Source organism: Thunnus albacares, chromosome 3 (assembly GCF_914725855.1).
Source record: "Thunnus albacares chromosome 3, fThuAlb1.1, whole genome shotgun sequence".
In the NCBI taxonomy this organism is placed as follows: domain Eukaryota; kingdom Metazoa; phylum Chordata; class Actinopteri; order Scombriformes; family Scombridae; genus Thunnus; species Thunnus albacares.
The window spans coordinates 3801242-3821392 of NC_058108.1; the positions used below are offsets into that span (position 1 = coordinate 3801242).

The window sequence follows — 20151 nt, forward strand, 5'->3', positions numbered from 1 at the left end:
TTCCTCCTCTGGTGAGGTGTTTTTAAGCCTTTATATACCATTGTAAGTACATGTTTCATCAGTTTTGGGTGGTAAACTTTAGTAAAAATTGATTACAAGTTTCAAAGTGTCTTGATTTATTAAAAAAGACTTCCATATACTTGCTCTCACTGTATGACTACATTCACAAAAACATAATCATTAAGTTCCATCATGAAAAAGTCGTATCAATTTACTTTACTATTAACACAACAGTATTCCAACTGGCATTGGCATCGTTAGGCTTTTTGCTCTGAACCTTGTTTGAAGTGTAAATCATTTACTGAACACTGATCTGTAACAAAGCAAAACAATAACAGTATATATTGACGGTAGATGCAGCCACATAAAAGGACGTTCTTTTTGGTGGATTTCAAACAATGAAACAGTTTTAAATCAGAAACTACCTCTTTTTTAGCTGAGGGCACCAGAAAACCTTGTGACTTCTCTTTTCAGCTTTGTGTCTACATAAAAATCAGACTAACTTAAAGTAATATGTTCTTCTTTATTCATTGTATCTCTTTCAGTTTTTCCTACAGTATATCAAGTGAAGTTCAAGTCAATGTTATTTATATAGCCTGAAATAAATGTCTTAGAGGGTTTTAGAATCTGTAAAACATAAAACAACCTCTATCCTTAGAAAAACTCACTTTATATTACGGTAATGGGCTGAAAAAAAGGAGACCTCAGGAAGAGATGTACAAAATGTGACACATATACAAACTCAACAGAAGCAACAGAGTAATTGGTAATTAATAATTAAGGAAATCATCATTATAATTAAGGAAATAAAGTACAAATATTAAAAATGAATTAAATAGTAAGCATAATAAGTTACAGTGTAAAAACATTTGGAGTAAAGACTGTCGACAATATAAAACAAATGTTGACCTAAATTTATTTGATTTGATATTGAAACACAAACTAATGACAAATATTATATTATAGATCCAGGTGCAAAAAAGGTTTCCTGCAGAGGTGTTGCAGTGTTTCTGGGTCTGCTGTGTCTTCTCCTCCTGGCTGTACTCATAGCTCTGGTCTTCCTGTGTAAGTACTTTACTCAAATGTTGCTGAAAGTATCACATAGGTGATGGTGTTTAACAATGTTTCTTCATTTGCTGTTTATGTGCCAAATACAGCCATGAAGTTCATCGATGACTGTAGAAAAAAGGGGGACGTTCACATCCAATGACAGACGCCATCCTTGAACAGCAGGGGTTACCTTTTCCCACCTATATACAAACAAATATTATTATTCCATACTTGGGTCTTATGATAACAACTATCTCCATGACAACTGAACTACTCCAACTGCTGAGGAAAGCAACGTGATGTGTTTGAAAGCTTTGGAAACGATAAGCAAATTGGACCATGTGTTGATAACTAAAAAAATAAAAACAATTAGAGACTTGCTCTACATCCTTTTATATATTATAGATTTTCTTGTGATCAAATGTACACTGTATATGGTAAACTATCAAAATCATAGTTCTCTTAAAATGTCCATGATAAAGGTATCACAAGTCGTCACATGTAACTAAAACAAGAGAACAAGACAAGGCTGAACAATTGATCATTTTTATATTGATTTTTATATGCTATTTGAAAGTGTGCACCATTTGAAATGTAAGTTACATATCTTGATAAACTGTAGCAAAGTTGAAGTTGGCAACTGTTTGTTTCATCGCTATAATAACAAATGTCTGTGGCAGATTTACTCAGGTGTTGTTAATTAACATTAATTATATGAGTTCAAGAAACAACAAAAAAGAAATCTTGGCTGTTGCTTGCTGTCATGTTCTCCTATATGCCTGTGTCAAGAGTCAAAGTTGTAAAAGAATAAAACACCACTGTTGAACAGACATTTGAACAGAATTGTCAGTTAAACTTTTAAGCACATCACATTGTTTTAAAAGCTCTGAATTGAGACCTCCAGGATTCAGAGCTGTGAAGCTTGTCCAGTCACACTGTGAAGTGAATGTTAACATTATCTCATCATTAGAGGCCAGATATCAGGCTGTCAAAACATGACTGACATGACTTTCCAATAACTGGCCAGTTGCTCAGCAGTTATCAAAATTTAACACCACTTTTTTACATCATGATTATATTTGAATATAATTGTGTAGTGTCAAGTATATCACTAATGTATTATTTTTTTGTGTGTGTAATGTATCATTTTGTATTGTTAAGTGTTTTATCTGATTACATTACTGCAATGTAGGAACAAAATAAGTTTGTGATAAGGTTTGGTATAACTATATGTTGTTTAATTGTAATTTAATTTTTAGAAAATTGTTGCTACTGAAATCACAGTATTGGTCAGAAAAATTGCAATTATATATATTTCTTGAAGGGAGATGTCAACAGACCTTTTTCACAGCAGACATTTTGGTTTGTCACGTCAGGAAAAGCACAGGTGTTACTAATACAACTAAAAATGGCTCTGTTATATTCAAATGTCCCAGTAACACCTGAGTAACAGTGAGCCAACAGGCAAAATAGCAGCACCCTGAAACTGAAGCAACTAAATGCTATTCAGCCATTATTAATTTCATTAGTTATAAATGTGCTTGTCCTACTGTGACATGTCAAAGTGTCTTCTGTGAAAAAGGTTCGTTAGGCACAGTCTGTGAACATCCACACTGTCCTGAGAAGAGGTCTAATCAGACACAGGCAGTAAAATAACCTATTTCACCCATTTAAATGTCCAGCAGGTGGCCACCACAGCCTTAAATGTAAATAATCACTTTCCTTTGTGTTGTTCATCTTCCAAACAATAAATATTACTACATTTCAATTCCCACTATTCCCTACTTCCTGGTTACGTGCCACTATCACGATTCTGTATTGACCTCTACTGGCTAAAACCGGCATTGCATGTAGTACATTTGCAGATATCATTACATCCTTCTTGCGTCAGTGTATGAGACATTGTGATGTTCCATCAGACTGTAGTGCAGCAGTTCAGGAGAGACTCCAAGCCCAACAATGGTCTCTAATACTGTGATGTATGGAGCAAGATACTGTCAAAAACCTGATTTTGCTTTATATATTAAAAGAAAAATAGTAGCTTTTCTGTGTATGCTTGAAAACATATATGATTTTAAGTTTATATGTGTGAGACTAAGCTCATATGTTTCACATACATGCATTTAATTTCTTTTTGTTATCAAAATCAGGGGAAAAAAAGTTAGGCTCTTTTAGAACGCTTGATGGTCAAATTTGTGTCCAGTATGCTTCACCCAACTCCTCTAACATTGTTAGCAATAGCTGAAAAAATATAATATAACTATGTACTTAACTATATTAAAGTTAAAAGATGATGCATTCTTGAACAAATATCAAGATCACAAATATGTTTAAGGAGCATACATGTGTAAATAACTGAAATAAACAGTTCGAGCCATCAAATACATTCTGTAAATAATGGCAGTGAAAAGCTTTCTGTTGTAGCTTGGTCTGCTATTCAAGGTCATAACTGTCAAAAGACTGATCTGCTAAAAAGGTAGATCAGACGACAAAATAAATAATAAAATCAGAAATGAACAAAAGGACACTCACAAAACCAAGATAAAAGAGAAAATGTTAAGTATAAAACCAATTGTACTTTATGTAAATTCTTTCCTAAACATCTTTTCTAATGGCTGAAATGTCCAACGTTTTCATAATAGTGACAGCCATAGATTTCCTCTGACATGTTCAGATAACAGCCTGAAGAGCCCTTTTGGAAAAACCCTTGAATGATTTCAGAACATTTCTTGCCTTGTTGCATGTTGTATTGATGGTGCGTCTTCCTCCTTACACTCAGTATGTACTGTAAACAGTGTGGTTTTCTGTTTTATCTCCAATTTCTATGACACATTTGTGGTTTTCAATCTGTAATTAGAGAACTTTCAGGTTGAGTCATTTTTGGGGTTATGATCTGTTTTGTTGGATTCTGTTATAATTTGCATGTATTTAATCTCTATAAAAAGTGTTTTGGTGGCATTTGTCAATATCAATCAAGATCCTTTTTAACATATCAATAACTGATGGTGATCACTCAGAAGTCTGAGGACACTCAGGTTAGAAGATGCTGTTGTTTAAAACACACGTAGGAAAAATATTTATTCATATGAAGAGGAATACAAGGCTAAAACGATCAGAGGCTGTAATGTTAACAGAAATTTGTACATTTGAGAATAATATAAGTATTATATTAATATAATTAATATAATAAGTATTATATTATATATTATATATATATTGTATAAAAAGTATAATAAGTACCACATAAAAGGAGTGAACACAACAATGTTTAGACACATAGAAATAAAACTGGATCTGTATCAACAGATTAAAAATAGATAAAAGCAATAGAAGGTAGATTATGAGATAGCAAGCACCAGCAAAAATTCAGTCACCCTTTGAGCTTAACCTGGAGTCTGGACTGTGGGAAGATACCAGAGACCCAAAGAAACCCACACAGACACACTGAGAATGTACAAAGTCCACAACGAAAGGCGACAGTGTTAAAAACTGAATCAACCTTGTACATAATTAGCAAGATTTTAAAAATGGATTCTGAAAGAAAACGACAACCAGTGCAAAGAAGTTAAAGTCACATTGTCCTCTACATTTGTATCAACGATGGTAGACTAAATATTACAAACACTTTTCACAATAATGCAATACAATTCAACAGGGACACAACCTACAAAATGACCATGACGTTGAGTCAACACCTCTCAAAAACAGCTTCAACACAAACTAAACATTATAACCTTCATGAAGGGTGGATTTGTTGCTGGGCTGCTGTATTACTGCATAAGTTTCAGCTCTAGGTGGACCTAATACACTTTTAGCCATGATCGTGGTTCCTGGATTTTATGGCACCTGGACTCCTGCATCAATACTGTCTTTACATCAGGGACCACAATGGAAACAAGTCTCCTCCTGTCCACACTGACTGTGAAAAGATCCCTTCTTGACACATTTCCAATGTAAGCAATGGGGGACAAAATCCACACGTCCTCGTACTTTGTAAAAATTCATTCTTAAATTCAGCTGAAGTTAATATGAGCCACTGATCCTTTGCTAATCTGCAGTTTAGGGACAGTAACACAAAGAAAGAATGTCGTACTAAAAGATTGTAACTTTGGAAGATACTCACTTGCTGCAGATTACACAGGATTTTGTGGATTTTGTCCCCTATTTTCTTACATTGAAATCACATTAGGAAGAGATCTCCTCGGGGCCGTTACAGACAGGAGGAACGATGACGGCAAGTTAAAACTGTTTCAACGTAGCCACACACACACCTGACTACTGTTTTAAGATAGGCTTGAAAAATTGGTGGTTGGTTTCCCATCTGAAATAATTATTTTTAATTCCCTTTTAATCTATAGAGTCAGATTGATTGAGATGGAGAAATTTATCAATATCTTTTTCTGGTAGAAAATCGATTATAAAATTGAACTTCTTCTCAGGATAAATTTCTTTAGATCAATGCTTTTTTATCCGCCTCCTGTTGGAGAAACTTCATTGCATAATCTCACTATATTTATGGAAAGAGAAAAGGTCAAGAATTATAATATTATTATTATATTAATTATACTTTCAGGCCTTCCAGTTTGTTCGATAATAAACTGGTTCAATTCTTTTAAGTTCATATATGTGAGACTAAGCGCATATGTTTCACATGTACACATTTTCTTTCTTCTCTTTATCAAAATTGAAAAAAAGAAAAGAGATTTTAAAAATTGTGGACCTATCCTTTAAGATATAGTGCAGTGTGGGAGGTGACAGAATGAAGTTTAACCTGGTGAGACTCTGCGCTGTCTGTCCCATTCTTATGATGACAACAAAACACTTTTATTTAGCGATAACATGTTTTAGAAATGAATCAAAGTATGGATACATTACAGTCTATCATTTTCTAAACCAAGTTAGATATTTGTGTCTGATGCCACTTTGCCTGCAGCTTAGCAATGATCATGTTTCAGTGCTGTCTTTAGCTGAAAGTGGTAAATGAATCTTATCTTCATGTCTTAAACATACAGTAGTTATATATAGTAGTAGATGCCATGGTGGTGTGTAAGCTGAGTTAGAGAGACATTTTCTTTTCACAGATCCATGAGTTTCTATTTCCACATACTGCATCATTCCAGCTGTCTTTGTCTCTGAACTTTGTTTCTACACAGTCTTCATTTTGTCCTACATAATCGTTAGGCTCCTCAGAGTGCCAGAAGCTGAAAACAAACCCAAAGGAAATGAGGTTTTAATAAAGAACACAAACCATCAAGCATTTAATGAACAGCAACACACAGAATGTGGCCAAGTTAAACTTAAAACGATGACAAATCAAAAATATTTCCCTAAAAACTGTTGATAATGTAGTCAGCTCATAAAAATCTAAAGTCTACTCAGCTGCTATTGTGATTTGAAAGAGGCTTTAGTTTCACTACAAAGATTGATTTAGTGTGAATGAATATTAATGTGTGAACCTTGTTGTCAGCGGAGTCCCATCCACCCATTTCCACGTCCCCTCTCTCTCGCTGTCAGTCAGTCCAATCCACATCGTCTTTTGGTATCGATTTATGAATTCCTTGTTTTTAAAGAGAAACATACAATAATCAATAAATATTTAACCAATTTCCATCATCCTGTACCTTGATGAACTTGCATTCAATCAATATTTCACTCTTTCTGTGTCTGTGATAAACACTGATTCATCCATTAGTACACACACACACACACACACACACACACACACACACACACACACACAGACCTGTTCTTTTTCGCTGTTGACAACCACTAGGTCCGCCCCTCTTTGCAGACAGTCAGTTCTACTCTCATTCCAGGTTTTCATGTTCGAAGAAATATAATAGAGACTACCGCTGAAATACTTCCATCTTTGTTGGTCATGAACTGTAAACAACAAAAAAAGGACAAATCCTTAATACGCCAGTAACAAGAATTAACAAATACATTTCCACTGAGGTATCAAAACCGCATTATATTATATTATATATTATAGAAATATGCAAACAGGGATAATAAAGAAATCTATGCAAGAACAGAAAGATGATATATTACAGGCTTGGAGTCAAAGTGTTATAAATGTTTCATACAGTAGTAGAAATCTACACAGTCATAACAAGAAAAGATAAGTTCTGAACTTTTCAAGTCTGTCCTAAAACAATAGTCAGGTGTCAGAATGAACATTGAAACATGTTTTTCTTGCTGTAATCATTCCTCCTGTTCATATTGGCAATTAAGAGATCTCTTCATAATGCACTTTCAATGTAAGTGATGGGGACAAAATCCACAGTCCTCCTTCCATGAAGATCTTTATTTAAAAATGTATGATATGAGGCTGCAGCTGCACAAATGAGTCAAATCAAGTCAAAATCTTTCAAAGTTTTTAGTGCCAAATTCCCTCTTTTTGTTACAATCCTTCCGCTGCAGCTGAACAGGAAAACACTGTCCATCGAGACCCAAAGAGGGAAACTTTTCATTAAAAAAGACTGAAACTGTGCAAGATATCTGCTTCATTTGACTAACTCAGGTGACTGAAGCATCATATTATCTTCAGATAAACTTTTAAATACATCTTTGCTCAAACGAGGACTGTGGATTTTGTCCCCATCACTTACACTATAAACATGTTTGGAGGGGATCTTCTAATGGTCAGTATGAACAGGAGGAATGATTACAGCGAGCAAAACCTGCTTCATTTGGGTTCCTGGCTGTTGTTTTAAGAGAGACTTGAAAAACTGTGAACCCGTCCTTTAACATCTAACTTTGACAAATATGTAACACCCTAAATAAACAATGATTACATGATCAGTTAATAACAGATTTGAAGATAATCAATCAGTTCAAATGTACATTATTGCCACTTGTTTATCAGCTATATCCCAATAAATCGACAACAGTCCATCATTACTAATGACATTGGTTTATTTTTTTAACATTAACAGTCAATATTAGGATTTTTACCATATAAATAATATAAATAGTTTTCAATCATTCAAAATAAGATTCACACCACTTTCACACTAGATGATGATGAAATCTGAGTCAAATGATTTTTTTATCAATCAAATCAGATTTTTTTCCTTTACATCACACAACACATAATGCTGACATTGTTTCCAGAGCACGAGTAGTCGGCTGAGACAACAGCACATAACATGGCTGCATATCAATCTTCTCTGCTGCTCATGATGTCAAGTGTGACAAATGGACTGCAAAACTTTTTGTGATTGCTTGGTGCAGTTTAATTTTCACACTTACCACAGTCAGTCAGCTTCTTCTTCAGCTCATCTCTCTCCTCAGTGAGGGTTTTAAAGCTGGCCTCAAGGTCCAGTGTCTTCTTATCTGAGAGCAGAAAGAGTAATATGAAGCAGTCATGCAACAGCATCAAAGCATGTCCACAAGTACAGAGATGATGTACTTTAAAACAATATGGAAATTGTGTTATACTCAAGCGGCAACCTCTGGGGCTGAAAAATGAAGCCAATGGGAAAGTGCCAAAAACTGCAGTTCCTCAAGTGGCCACTAGATGCTGGCTTCAAAAGCGAGTCAATCTCCATAGACCCCCATGTTAAAATGACCAACTTTACAGCAGAAATAAACATGTCTACAGCCTGGTACAAAAAATGGTTTTGGTCTCTATAGCTAACTTCCCCTTTCATGACAACTGTACGGGGGTGAATTTTTTTATAACTCACCTGTTTAAATTTATTAAGTCGTAAAGTTATGCATTTCTAAGGGAGTAGCTGCTTTGAGTGTCAGGTTGCTAGCTGCTAGGTGGCTTGTTTCATTCGACCGCCCACTTTGAGCTTCAAAATCACTCTTCAGAAACCAATGAGTGATGTCACGGTGGCTACATCCATATATTTTACAGGCTATGGTTTTAATCTATTAATGATAGGTGGTTTAATATAGTTGTACTGTACATAAACCATTCCCTCATACAAAGCCAAGGTGATATGTGTGACTTTATATCTGCAAGACTAAAAGCAGAACATTTTGACTGGGGTTTAATTTTTACTTTGATGGCCAAAATTAATAGCATGAACTAAAAGTTTTAATGTTCCATCCTCTTCTTTCTCAGTGGTATAGTATCACACAAGCTTTGCATCAATTAAACAGCCATCAGTTGTGTTACTGCTATTAAACTTTCTGATTGTTTCTGATTATAAACTTTCCCATACATGTACCTCTGTCTTTAAAAGTCAGTCAACCACAAACTCTTATGTGCTGCCAAACAGAAGATAATATCAGAGACTGCAACGTAGCCTGAGAACACAAACTGAGGTGAGGTCTATGTTGTCATTGATCAAGTGATCTACACACTGATGAAAATATATGTAGACTGGAACATTTAGGAAGCAGTCAGAGCAAGTGATCGTGATCATCATAGCTTGTAATATAATATAATTTTTATTTAATTCAATAATTGGATGCCATTGATGCTCAACCATGAATGAATCACTGATGGCCAGTTGGCTGTTGCAAGAGCAACTAACTCAGTGACACATTTCAGGAACTTATGAACTCTTGGTCCCAAACTGAACCCATGTACATCAGTGGATCATGATACCAGTCTTTCTGACACTGACAACATTTAAATGGCAGCTTTCATCTGACATGAAGCATTTTCTAAATATTACACTTATACAACTTCGGATACAGGTCCTTGTTATTGGTGTAGTTCATCACTGTACTAACCACAGTCACTCAAGTTCCTCTTCAACGTGTTGTAGCTGGTACTGTAAGAATGGTCTGAAAGAGAAGAAAGACTTTCATGCAAATTGTGCAATAAGTTGGCCATTTACAACAGAGAGATTACCATCAGTTGCAACAGAATTACAGCAAGACCACAACATAGGAGACACTTCATTTTAAAACTGAATTTCCATTTAATATATAAGCAGATTTACAGGCTGAAAATTCTGACATTGGTTTAATGTCTTAACGGCCCAAAATGTGATCCAAACCCTTCTTACTTGATCTTACAGCTTTTTTGTAACAGTAGTTTTAATATTATTTTGCTTTGTGATTATAAAGGCCCACAAACTTGTATCTCTCTCTGAATGTCAGCTAAACACATTTTTCTCTGCAATACCAAACAGGACAGAATTATTCGAAACTGTTATGTTTGGACAGAAATATGTAACAGTATACACTTAACACTTTACAGTCTTATATATAATAATCAGATGGTGAATTTCAATGCAGGGGAGACACAGGGTGGACATACAAACACAATTCAAAAGGACTCACAGAGAGCAAGACGCAGGGAAATGTTGAGAGCAGCTTGTAAGATACACAGGAGTCCAAAGCTCACAACAACCCCTCTGTACAGTTTTCTCCCTGAGTGCAGAAATAACACAGACTCAGAGTAATTATTACGTCTCTCAGCCTAATGATGGAGTTCTTTTAAACATGACAATGGAAAACAATTGTGAAGCAGAAACCCAAGTGCTTTGGCTAATAAATATTTTAATTAATTCAATTTAATCAATTATTATGAATATTATTATTAATTAATTAATTTAATGTATTAATTTATTTTTTTAGAATTATTAAAATTTTCCTTGAATCGAAAAATGATGACTGTCAACAGGACAGATTACTTCAAGGATGACATTTACGTACTATTTTTTAAATTGTTTTTTCTACTCACATTACACACCATAGTCTATAATAAAAGTTTGTCTTACCAACCGACTTGAGAGTGATAGCAGGTTACAGTCCTGTGCTTTGACTTTGGGTGGTGGAGCGTATTTCCAACATATAAAACTATTACTTGAAATAACATGACTGATATAAATCATATTCACATCTGTGGTTGACTAAACTCTATTTGAGAGGTGCTTCTAATGTTTAATGAAATACATTGTAAGCAATATGTAATATATAAGCCTCTTTCACAACAGACATTTTGACTTGTCATAGCAGGAAAACCACAGGTGTTACTAATAATATTAACGATGTCTCAGTAAGTCATGACAGTGTGACAGTGAGCCAGCAGGCACAATATCAGGACCCTGAAACTGAAGCAGCTAAATGTAATTCAGCCATTGTTAATTTCATTATTTACACCTGTGCTTTTTCTACTGCCACATGTAAAACTGTCCTCAGTGAAAAAGGCTGATGGGAGCTTTTTCTCCGTCTTCATGTGCCCCCCACACATCAGTGTCCTTGACAACTGCCTGCGTATGCTCGCCTCAGAGAAGTTCTTCTCTGAACGCCGTTTTGATGACACACAAGCGCAGTCTTTAGTGGGAGTCACGCATTGCACTACAGTATGTGGCATTTGTACAAAAAAAAGTATAAAAAATAATTTTGGATTAATAAATTCAAATGAATGTGCCTCTAAGTAAGAATTGAGATTAGTATTTATTGAGATTAATTAAAATGAACATGTAGTAATGATGGAAACTTTATGCCTTCAAACATTTGATCAAGTATTTGTAAAATTATGAAGAAATGTTCAAACAGGTTTAGAAATACAATAACAAATTATTGCTGATGATAGCCTGAATCTTCTTTTTCATCTTCCTCATCTTTGGTGCAAATACTTTGATATGAAGTAGTAGTAGTAGTCGTACTAGTAGTAGTAGTAATACTAGTAGTAGTCGTAGTAGTAGTAGTCGTAGTCGTAATAGTAGTAGTAACAGTACTATAGCAACAATTCAAAGATTAAATTTGTGAAAATTTGTCATAATTTAGTGATTTGAACTACAGCTCTGAAAGTTTCTGAGGAGATAGGCAGGCCCCTTTATGTCATTGTGTATAAAGTGAGGGACCATCAAATAATTGACTCAAACAGATTGTACACGACATACTACAAGTGAAACAAGAAGGTAGAAAAAAAAATATATATATAAGGTCAACACAGTTTCTGAATAAATTACACCTTATTAAAACAGATCTATACATTATTTTATGCATTATAAAATGAACTCTCACAAACACTTAGCTATCACACTTTGCATTTCATGCTTACATTTTGATATTGTAAATAGAAAAGATGAATGTTTACAATATGATTACAATATTTGCCAATAAGGTTAAAACTGAGACTAAAGATGTTTGCTTAGTTATAAGATTTCTGTCTCACCACGCTCTGCAGCAGCCATCATTTCACTGTCTTCAACGTTGCTGCTCAGCACCAAATTTTATCTACTTGAGTTACACAAATATGTGTGAAGATGTTTCGATGTTAACTGCTTCCTCTTTTCTATTTTTTTTCTCTGCTTCTGCAGAAACACAGTTTTGGTCTCAACTGCCACCTTTATTTGTTCCCACAGGGCAATTGGTTTTGCAGCAAGACATAGATACAAGATGATAAAATACATAATATAATATAAGTTTTGGTCTTCCTTATTTGCCATTCTTCCTCAACATAAACTTCTCCATATAACGGACGTTGACTGCTGCTCTGGCAGTCAGAGCAAACCACGTAACACTATGTATTCATGGTGTATAAATACACTCATGCTGAGGGGAAGCCACACGATTGTTTCTTGTAAGTGTTGCTGTCATAGAAAGTCGTACATGTTGGTCATCACCTTTTAGAACTCTTTAGTGGAGATCAAGTCAAGTTTCTGGATGAGAGTTTAAAATGAGTCACAGTCAGCAGCAGATGATAGTTGGAGAATTAATATGACAGGTCAGTGGTGGTAGATAAAAACTGGCAGGGATTAACAAATATTGATCTATTGCCACTTTTATTTTTTTTACTTTATATGGCAAGTAAGTCTTTTATGAGTGGTGGACATGGACTTTACAGAAACTCTGCTGTGTTTTCCTGCATGTTCTTTGAAGGATACAGACGTCCTCTTTTTCCAAGGAGATGATTTGACAAGATTTCACTGTTTGAGGTGTTAAAGGGGCAACTGTATCCAGTGCAGCCAAAGCTTATTGCTATATTTCTTAAAACTAAATGGCTCAGGTTGTTATCTAAATAACAGGACAAATTATCCTTTACATTGTCAAAATGAAGGCATAATCATATGTTTGTTTAATCTATGTTTATTGAACACATGAAAACTCACTGCTGCCAGAGCAGCAGTCAAAGTCCGTTATATGGAGAAATTTATGTTGAGGAAGAATGGCAAATAAGGAAGACCAAAACTTATATTATATTATGTATTATATTATGTATTTTATCATCTTGTATCTATGTCTTGCTGCAAAACCAATTGCCCTGTGGGAACAAATAAAGGTGGAAGTTGAGACCAAAACTGTGTTTCTGCAGAAGCAGAGAAAAACAATAGAAAAGAGGAAGCAGTTAACATCGAAACATCTTCACACATATTTGTCTAACTCAAGTAGATAAAATTTGGTGCTGAGCAGCAACATTGAAGACGATGAAATGATGGCTGCTGCAGAGCCTGGTGAGACAGAAATCTTATAACTAAACAAACATCTTTATTCTCAGTTTTAACCTTATTGGCAAATATTGTAATCATATTGTAAACATTCATCTTTTCTATTTACAATATCAAAATGTAAACATGAAATGCAAAGTTTGATATAGCTAAGTGTTTGTGAGAGTTCATTTTATAATGCATAAAATAATGTATAGATCTGTTTTAATATGGTGTAATTTATTCAGTAACTGTGTTGACCTTATATATATATTTTTTTTTCTACCTTCTTGTTTCACTTGTAGTATGTAGTGTACAATCTGTTTGAGTCAATTATTTGATGGTCCCTCACTTTATACACAATGACATAAAGGGGCCTGCCTATCTCCTCAGAAACTTTCAGAGCTGTAGTTCAAATCACTAAATTATGACAAATTTTCACAAATTTAATCTTTGAATTGTTGCTATAGTACTGTTACTACTACTATTACGACTACGACTACTACTACTACGACTACTACTAGTACTACTACTACTACTAGTACGACTACTACTACTACTTCATATCAAAGTATTTGCACCAAAGATGAGGAAGATGAAAAAGAAGATTCAGGCTATCATCAGCAATAATTTGTTATTGTATTTCTAAACCTGTTTGAACATTTCTTCATAATTTTACAAATACTTGATCAAATGTTTGAAGGCATAAAGTTTCCATCATTACTACATGTTCATTTTAATTAATCTCAATAAATACTAATCTCAGTTCTTACTCAGAGGCACATTCATTTGAATTTATTAATCCCAAATTATTTTTTATACTTTTTTTTGTACAAATGCCACATACTGTAGTGCAATGCGTGACTCCCACTAAAGACTGCGCTTGTGTGTCATCAAAACGGCGTTCAGAGGAGAACTTCTCCGAGGCGAACATACACAGGCAGTTGTCAAGGACACTGATGTGTGGGGGACACATGAAGACGGAGAAAAAGCTCCCATCAGCCTTTTTCACTGAGGACAGTTTTAAATGTGGCAGTAGAAAAAGCACAGGTGTACATAATGAAATTAACAATGGCTGAATTACATTTAGCTGCTTCAGTTTCAGGGTCCTGATATTGTGCCTGCTGGCTCACTGTCACACTGTCATGACTTACTGAGGCATCGTTAATATTATTAGTAACACCTGTGGTTTTCCTGCTATGACAAGTCAAAATGTCTGTTGTGAAAGAGGCTTATATATAACATATTGCTTACAATGTATTTTATTAAAGATTAGAAGCACCTCTCAAATAGAGTTTAGTCAACCACAGATGTGAATATGATTTATATCAGTCATGTTATTTCAAGTAATAGTTTTATATGTTGGAAATACGCTCCACCACCCAAAGTCAAAGCACAGGACTGTAACCTGCTATCACTCTCAAGTCGGTTGGTAAGACAAACTTTTATTATAGACTATGGTGTGTAATGTGAGTAGAAAAAACAATTTAAAAAATAGTACATAAATGTCATCCTTGAAGTAATCTGTCCTGTTGACAGTCATCATTTTTTCCATTTAAGGAAAATTTTAATAATTAAAAAAAAAAAAATTAATTAAATTAAATATTTAATAATAATATTCATAAGAATTAATTAAATTTAATGAATTAAAATATTTATTAGCCGAAGCACTCGGGTTTCAGCTTCACAATTGTTTTCCATTGTCATGTTTAAAAGAACTCTATCATTAGGCTGAGAGACGTAATAATTACTCTGAGTCTGTGTGATTTCTGCACCCAGGGAGAAAACTGTACAGAGGGGTTGTTGTGAGCTTTGGACTCCTGTGTATCTTACAAGCTGCTCTCAACATTTCCCTGCGTCTTGCTCTCTGTGAGTCCTTTTTAATTGTGTTTGTTCGTCCAATCTGTGTCTCCCCTGCATTGAAATTCACCATCTGATTATTATATATAAGACTGTAAAGTGTTAAGTGTCTACTGTTACATATTTCTGTCCAAACATAACAGTTTCTAAAAGTTCTGTCCTGTTTGGTATTGCAGAGAAAAATGTGTTTGGCTGACATTCAGAGAGAGATACAAGTTTGTGGGCCTTTATAATCACAAAGCAAAATAATATTAAAACTACTGTTACAACAACGCTGTAAGATCAAGTAAGAAGGGTTTGGATCACATTTTGGGCTGTTAAGACATTAAACCAAAGTCAGAATTTTCAGCCTGTAAATCTGCTTATATATTAAATGGAAATTCAGTTTTAAAATGAAGTGTCTCTTATGTTGTGGTCATGCTGTAATTCTGTTGCAACTGATGGTAATCTCAGCAGGTGATTGGATGAACTATCTCTCTGTCATCGTCCTACCTTGCGAGGCAGCTGGATTTGCGAGATCACAAGATCACGCCAGAATCCTTATAGGATGCTGATTGGTCTGAACCATCGATGGTTTGGACACAAGTGCAGAACTTGAAGCCTGACAAGATGGATTCTCGTGTGATCTTGTGAATCCAGCTGCTTTTCAAGGTAATTAATATCGGCCATCAAAGTAAAAATTAATCCCAAATCAAAATGTTCTGCTTTTAGTCTTGCAGATATAAAGTCACATATATCACCTTGGCTTTGTATGAGGGAATGGTTTATGTACAGTATAACAATATTAAACTTTACCTTTCATTAATAATTAAAACACAATTTCCATTTTGTACATCATCTCTGTACTTGTGGACGTGCTTTGATGCTGTTGCATGACAGCTTCATATTATTCTTTCTGCTCTCAGACAAGAAGACACTGGACTTTGAGGCCAGCTTTAAAACCCTCACTGAGGAGAGAGATGAGCTGAAGAAGAAGCTGACTGACTTTGGTAAGTGTGAAAATTAAACTGCACCAAGCAATCACAAAAAGTTTTGCAGTCCATTTGTCACACTTGACAACATGAGCAGCAGAGAAGATTGATATGCAGCCATGTTATGTGCTGTTGTCTCAGCCGACTACTCGTGCTCTGGAAACAATGTCAGCATTATGTGTTGTGTGATGTAAAGGAAAAAAATCTGATTTGATTGATAAAAAAAATCATTTAACTCAGATTTCATCATCATCTAGTGTGAAAGTGGTGTGAATCTTATTGTGAATGATTGACAACTATTTATATTATTTATGTGGTAAAAATCCTAATACTGACTGTTAATGTTAAAAAAATAAACCAATGTCATTAGTAATGATGGACTGATGTCGATTTATTGGGATATAGCTGACAAACAAATGACAATAATGTACATTTGAACTGATTGATTATCTTTAAATCTGTTATTAACTGATCATGTAATCATTGTTTATTTAGGGTGTTACATATTTGTCAAAGTTAGATATTAAAGGACGGGTTCACAGTTTTTCAAGTCTCTCTTAAAACAACAGCCAGGAACCCAAATGAACATTGAAGCAGGTTTTGCTCGCTGTAATCATTCCTCCTGTTCATACTGACTGTTAGAAGATCCCCTCCAAACGTGTTTACATTGTAAGTGATGGGGGACAAAATCCACAGTCCGTGTTTGGGCAAAGATGTATTTAAAAGTTTATCTGAAGATAATATGATGCTTCAGTCACCTGAGTAAGTCAAATGAAGCAGATATCTTCCACAGTTTTAGTCTTTTTTAATGAAAAGTTTCCCTCTTTGGGTCTCGATGGACAGTGTTTTCCTGTTCAGCTGCAGTGGAAGGATCGTAACAAAAAGAAGGAATTTGGCACTAAAAAAACTTTGAAAGATTTTGACTTGATTTGACTAATTTGTGCAGCTGCAGCCTCATATCATACATTTTTAAATAAAGATCTTCATGGAAGGAGGACTGTGGATTTTGTCCCCATCACTTACATTGAAAGTGCATTATGAAGAGATCTCTTAATTGCCCATATGAACAGGAGGAATGATTACAGCAAGAAAAACATGTTTCAATGTTCATTCTGACACCTGACTATTGTTTTAGGACAGACTTGAAAAGTTAAGAACTTATCTTTTCTTGTTATGACTCTGTGGATTTCTACTACTGTATAAAACATTTATAACACTTTGACTCCAAGCCTGTAATATATCATCTTTCTGTTCTTGCATAGATTTCTTTATTATCCCTGTTTGCATATTTCTGAATAATATGATGCAGTTTTGATACCTCAGTGGAAATATATTTGTTAATTCTTGTTACTGGCGTATTAAGGATTTGTCCTTTTTTTTGCTCACAGTTAACTACTCCCAACAAGGATGGAAGTATTTCAACGGTAGTTTCTATTATATTTCTTCGAACATGAAAACCTGGAATGAGAGTAGAACTGACTGTCTGCAAAAAGGGATGGACCTAGTGGTTGTCAACAGCGAAGAAGAACAGGTCTGTGTGTGTGTGTGTGTGTGTGTGTGTGTGTGTACTAATGGATGAATCAGTGTTTATCACAGACACAGAAAGAGTGAAATATTGATTGAATGCAAGTTCACCAAGGTACAGAATGACGGAAATTGGTCAAATATTTATTGATTATTGTATGTTTCTCTTTAAAAACAAGGAATTCATAAATCGATACCAAAAGATGATGTGGATTGGACTGACTGACAGCGAGAGAGAGGGGACGTGGAAATGGGTGGATGGGACTCCGCTGACAACAAGGTTCACACATTAATATTCATTCAAACTAAATCAATCTTTGTAGTGAAACTAAAGCCTCTTTCAAATCACAATAGCAGCTGAGTAGACTTTAGATTTTTATAAGCTGACTACATTGTCAACAGTTTTTAGGGAAATATTTTTGATTTTAAGTTTAACTTGGCCACATTCTGTGTTTTGCTGTTCATTAAATGTTTGATGGTTTGTGTTCTTTATGAAAACCTCATTTCCTTTGGGTTTGTTTTCAGCTTCTGGGACTCTGGGGAGCCTAACAATAATAATAATGAAGACTGTGTAGAAACAAGGTTCTACCCTGAGGAAACTGGCTGGAATGATATAATATGTGGAGAGAGAAGGCTATGGATCTGTGAAAAGAAAATGTTTCTCTAACTCAGCTTACACACCACCATGGCATCTACTAATATATATAACTACTGTATGTTTAAGACATGAAGATAAGATGCATTTACCACTTTCAGCTAAAGACAGCACCGAAACATGATCATTGCACATTCTGTGTGTTGCTGTTCATTAAATGTTTGATGGTTTGTGTTCTTTATTAAAACCTCATTTCCTTTGGGTTTGTTTTCAGCTTCTGGATCTCTGAGGAGCCTAACGATTATGAAGGACGAAATGAAGACTGTGTAGAAACAAAGTTCAGAGACAAAGACAGCTGGAATGATGCAGTATGTGGAAATAGAAACTCATGGATCTGTGAAAAGAAAATGTTTCTCTAACTCAGCTTACACACCACCATGGCATCTACTACTATATATAACTAGTGTATGTTTAAGACATGAAGATAAGATTCATTTACCGCTTTCAGCTAAAGACAGCACTGAAACATGATCATTGCTAAGCTGCAGGCAAAGTGGCATCAGACACAAATATCTAACTTGGTTTAGAAAATGATAGACTGTAATGTATCCATACTTTGATTAATTTCTAATACATGTTATCGCTAAATAAAAGTGTTTTGTTGTCATCATAAGAATGGGACAGACAGTCTCACCAGGTTAAACTTCATTCTGTCACGTCCCACACTGCACTATATCTTAAAGGATAGGTCCACAATTTTTAATATCTCTTTTTTTTTTCAATTTTGATAAAGATAAGAAAGAAAATGTGTACATGTGAAACATATGTGCTTAGTCTCACATATATAAACTTTTGAAGAATTGAACCAGTTTATTATCAAACAAACTGGAAGGCCTGAAAGTATAATTAATATAATAATAATAATATAATTCTTGACCTTTTCTCTTTCCATAAATATAGTGAGATTATGCAATGAAGTTTCTCCAACAGGAGGCGGATAAAAAAGCATTGAACTAAAGAAATTTATCCTGAGAAGAAGTTCAATTTTATAATCAATTTTCTACCAGAAAAAGATATTGATAAATTTCTCCATCTCAATCAATCTGACTCTATAGATTAAAAAAGAGAATTAAAAATAATTATTTCAGATGGGAAACCAACCACCAATTTTCCAAGCCTATCTTAAATCAGTAGTCAGGTGTGTGTGTGTAGCTACGTTGAAAAAGTTTTTACTTGCCGTCATCGTTCCTCCTGTCTGTAACGGCCCCGAGGAGATCTCTTCCTAACGTGATTTCAATGTAAGAAAATAGGGACAAAATCCACAAAATCCTGTGTAATCTGCAGCAAGTGAGTATCTTCCAAAGTTACAATCTTTTAGTACGACATTCTTTCTTTGTGTTACTGTCCCTAAACTGCAGATTAGCAAAGGATCAGTGGCTCATATTAACTTCAGCTGAATTTAAGAATGAATTTTTACAAAGTACGAGGACTTGTGGATTTTGTCTCCCATTGCTTACATTGGAAATGTGTCAAAGAGGGATCTTTTCACAGTCAGTGCGGACAGGAGGACACTTGTTTCCATTGTGGTCCCTGATGTAAAGACAGTAGTGATGCAGGAGTCCAGGTGCCATAAAATCCAGGAACCACGATCATGGCTAAAAGTGTATTAGGTCCACCTAGAGCTGAAACTTATGCAGTAATACAGCAGCCCAGCAACAAATCCACCCTTCATGAAGGTTATAATGTTTAGTTTGTGTTGAAGCTGTTTTTGAGAGGTGTTGACTCAACGTCATGGTTATTTTGTAGG

General features: G+C 34.8%; 1 protein-coding gene across 2 annotated transcripts in view; it reads left to right on the plus strand.

The window, feature by feature from the left end:
- LOC122978837 (C-type lectin domain family 4 member M-like) overlaps positions 1 to 19658 on the plus strand; it is a 39759-nt gene extending 20101 nt beyond the window's left edge. Inside the window, exons 16-17 of one of the 2 annotated variants that reach the window (XM_044345864.1) lie at positions 17929 to 18029; positions 18619 to 19658. In XM_044345864.1, the coding sequence (XP_044201799.1) occupies positions 17929 to 18029; positions 18619 to 18763 (246 nt within the window). In that variant the 3' untranslated portion in view covers positions 18764 to 19658. Of the gene's footprint in view, positions 1 to 17928; positions 18030 to 18274; positions 18496 to 18618 lie in introns of those variants that run through there. The other variant, XM_044345865.1, reaches the window with a different exon arrangement.
- Positions 19659 to 20151: the final 493 nt, after the last annotated feature.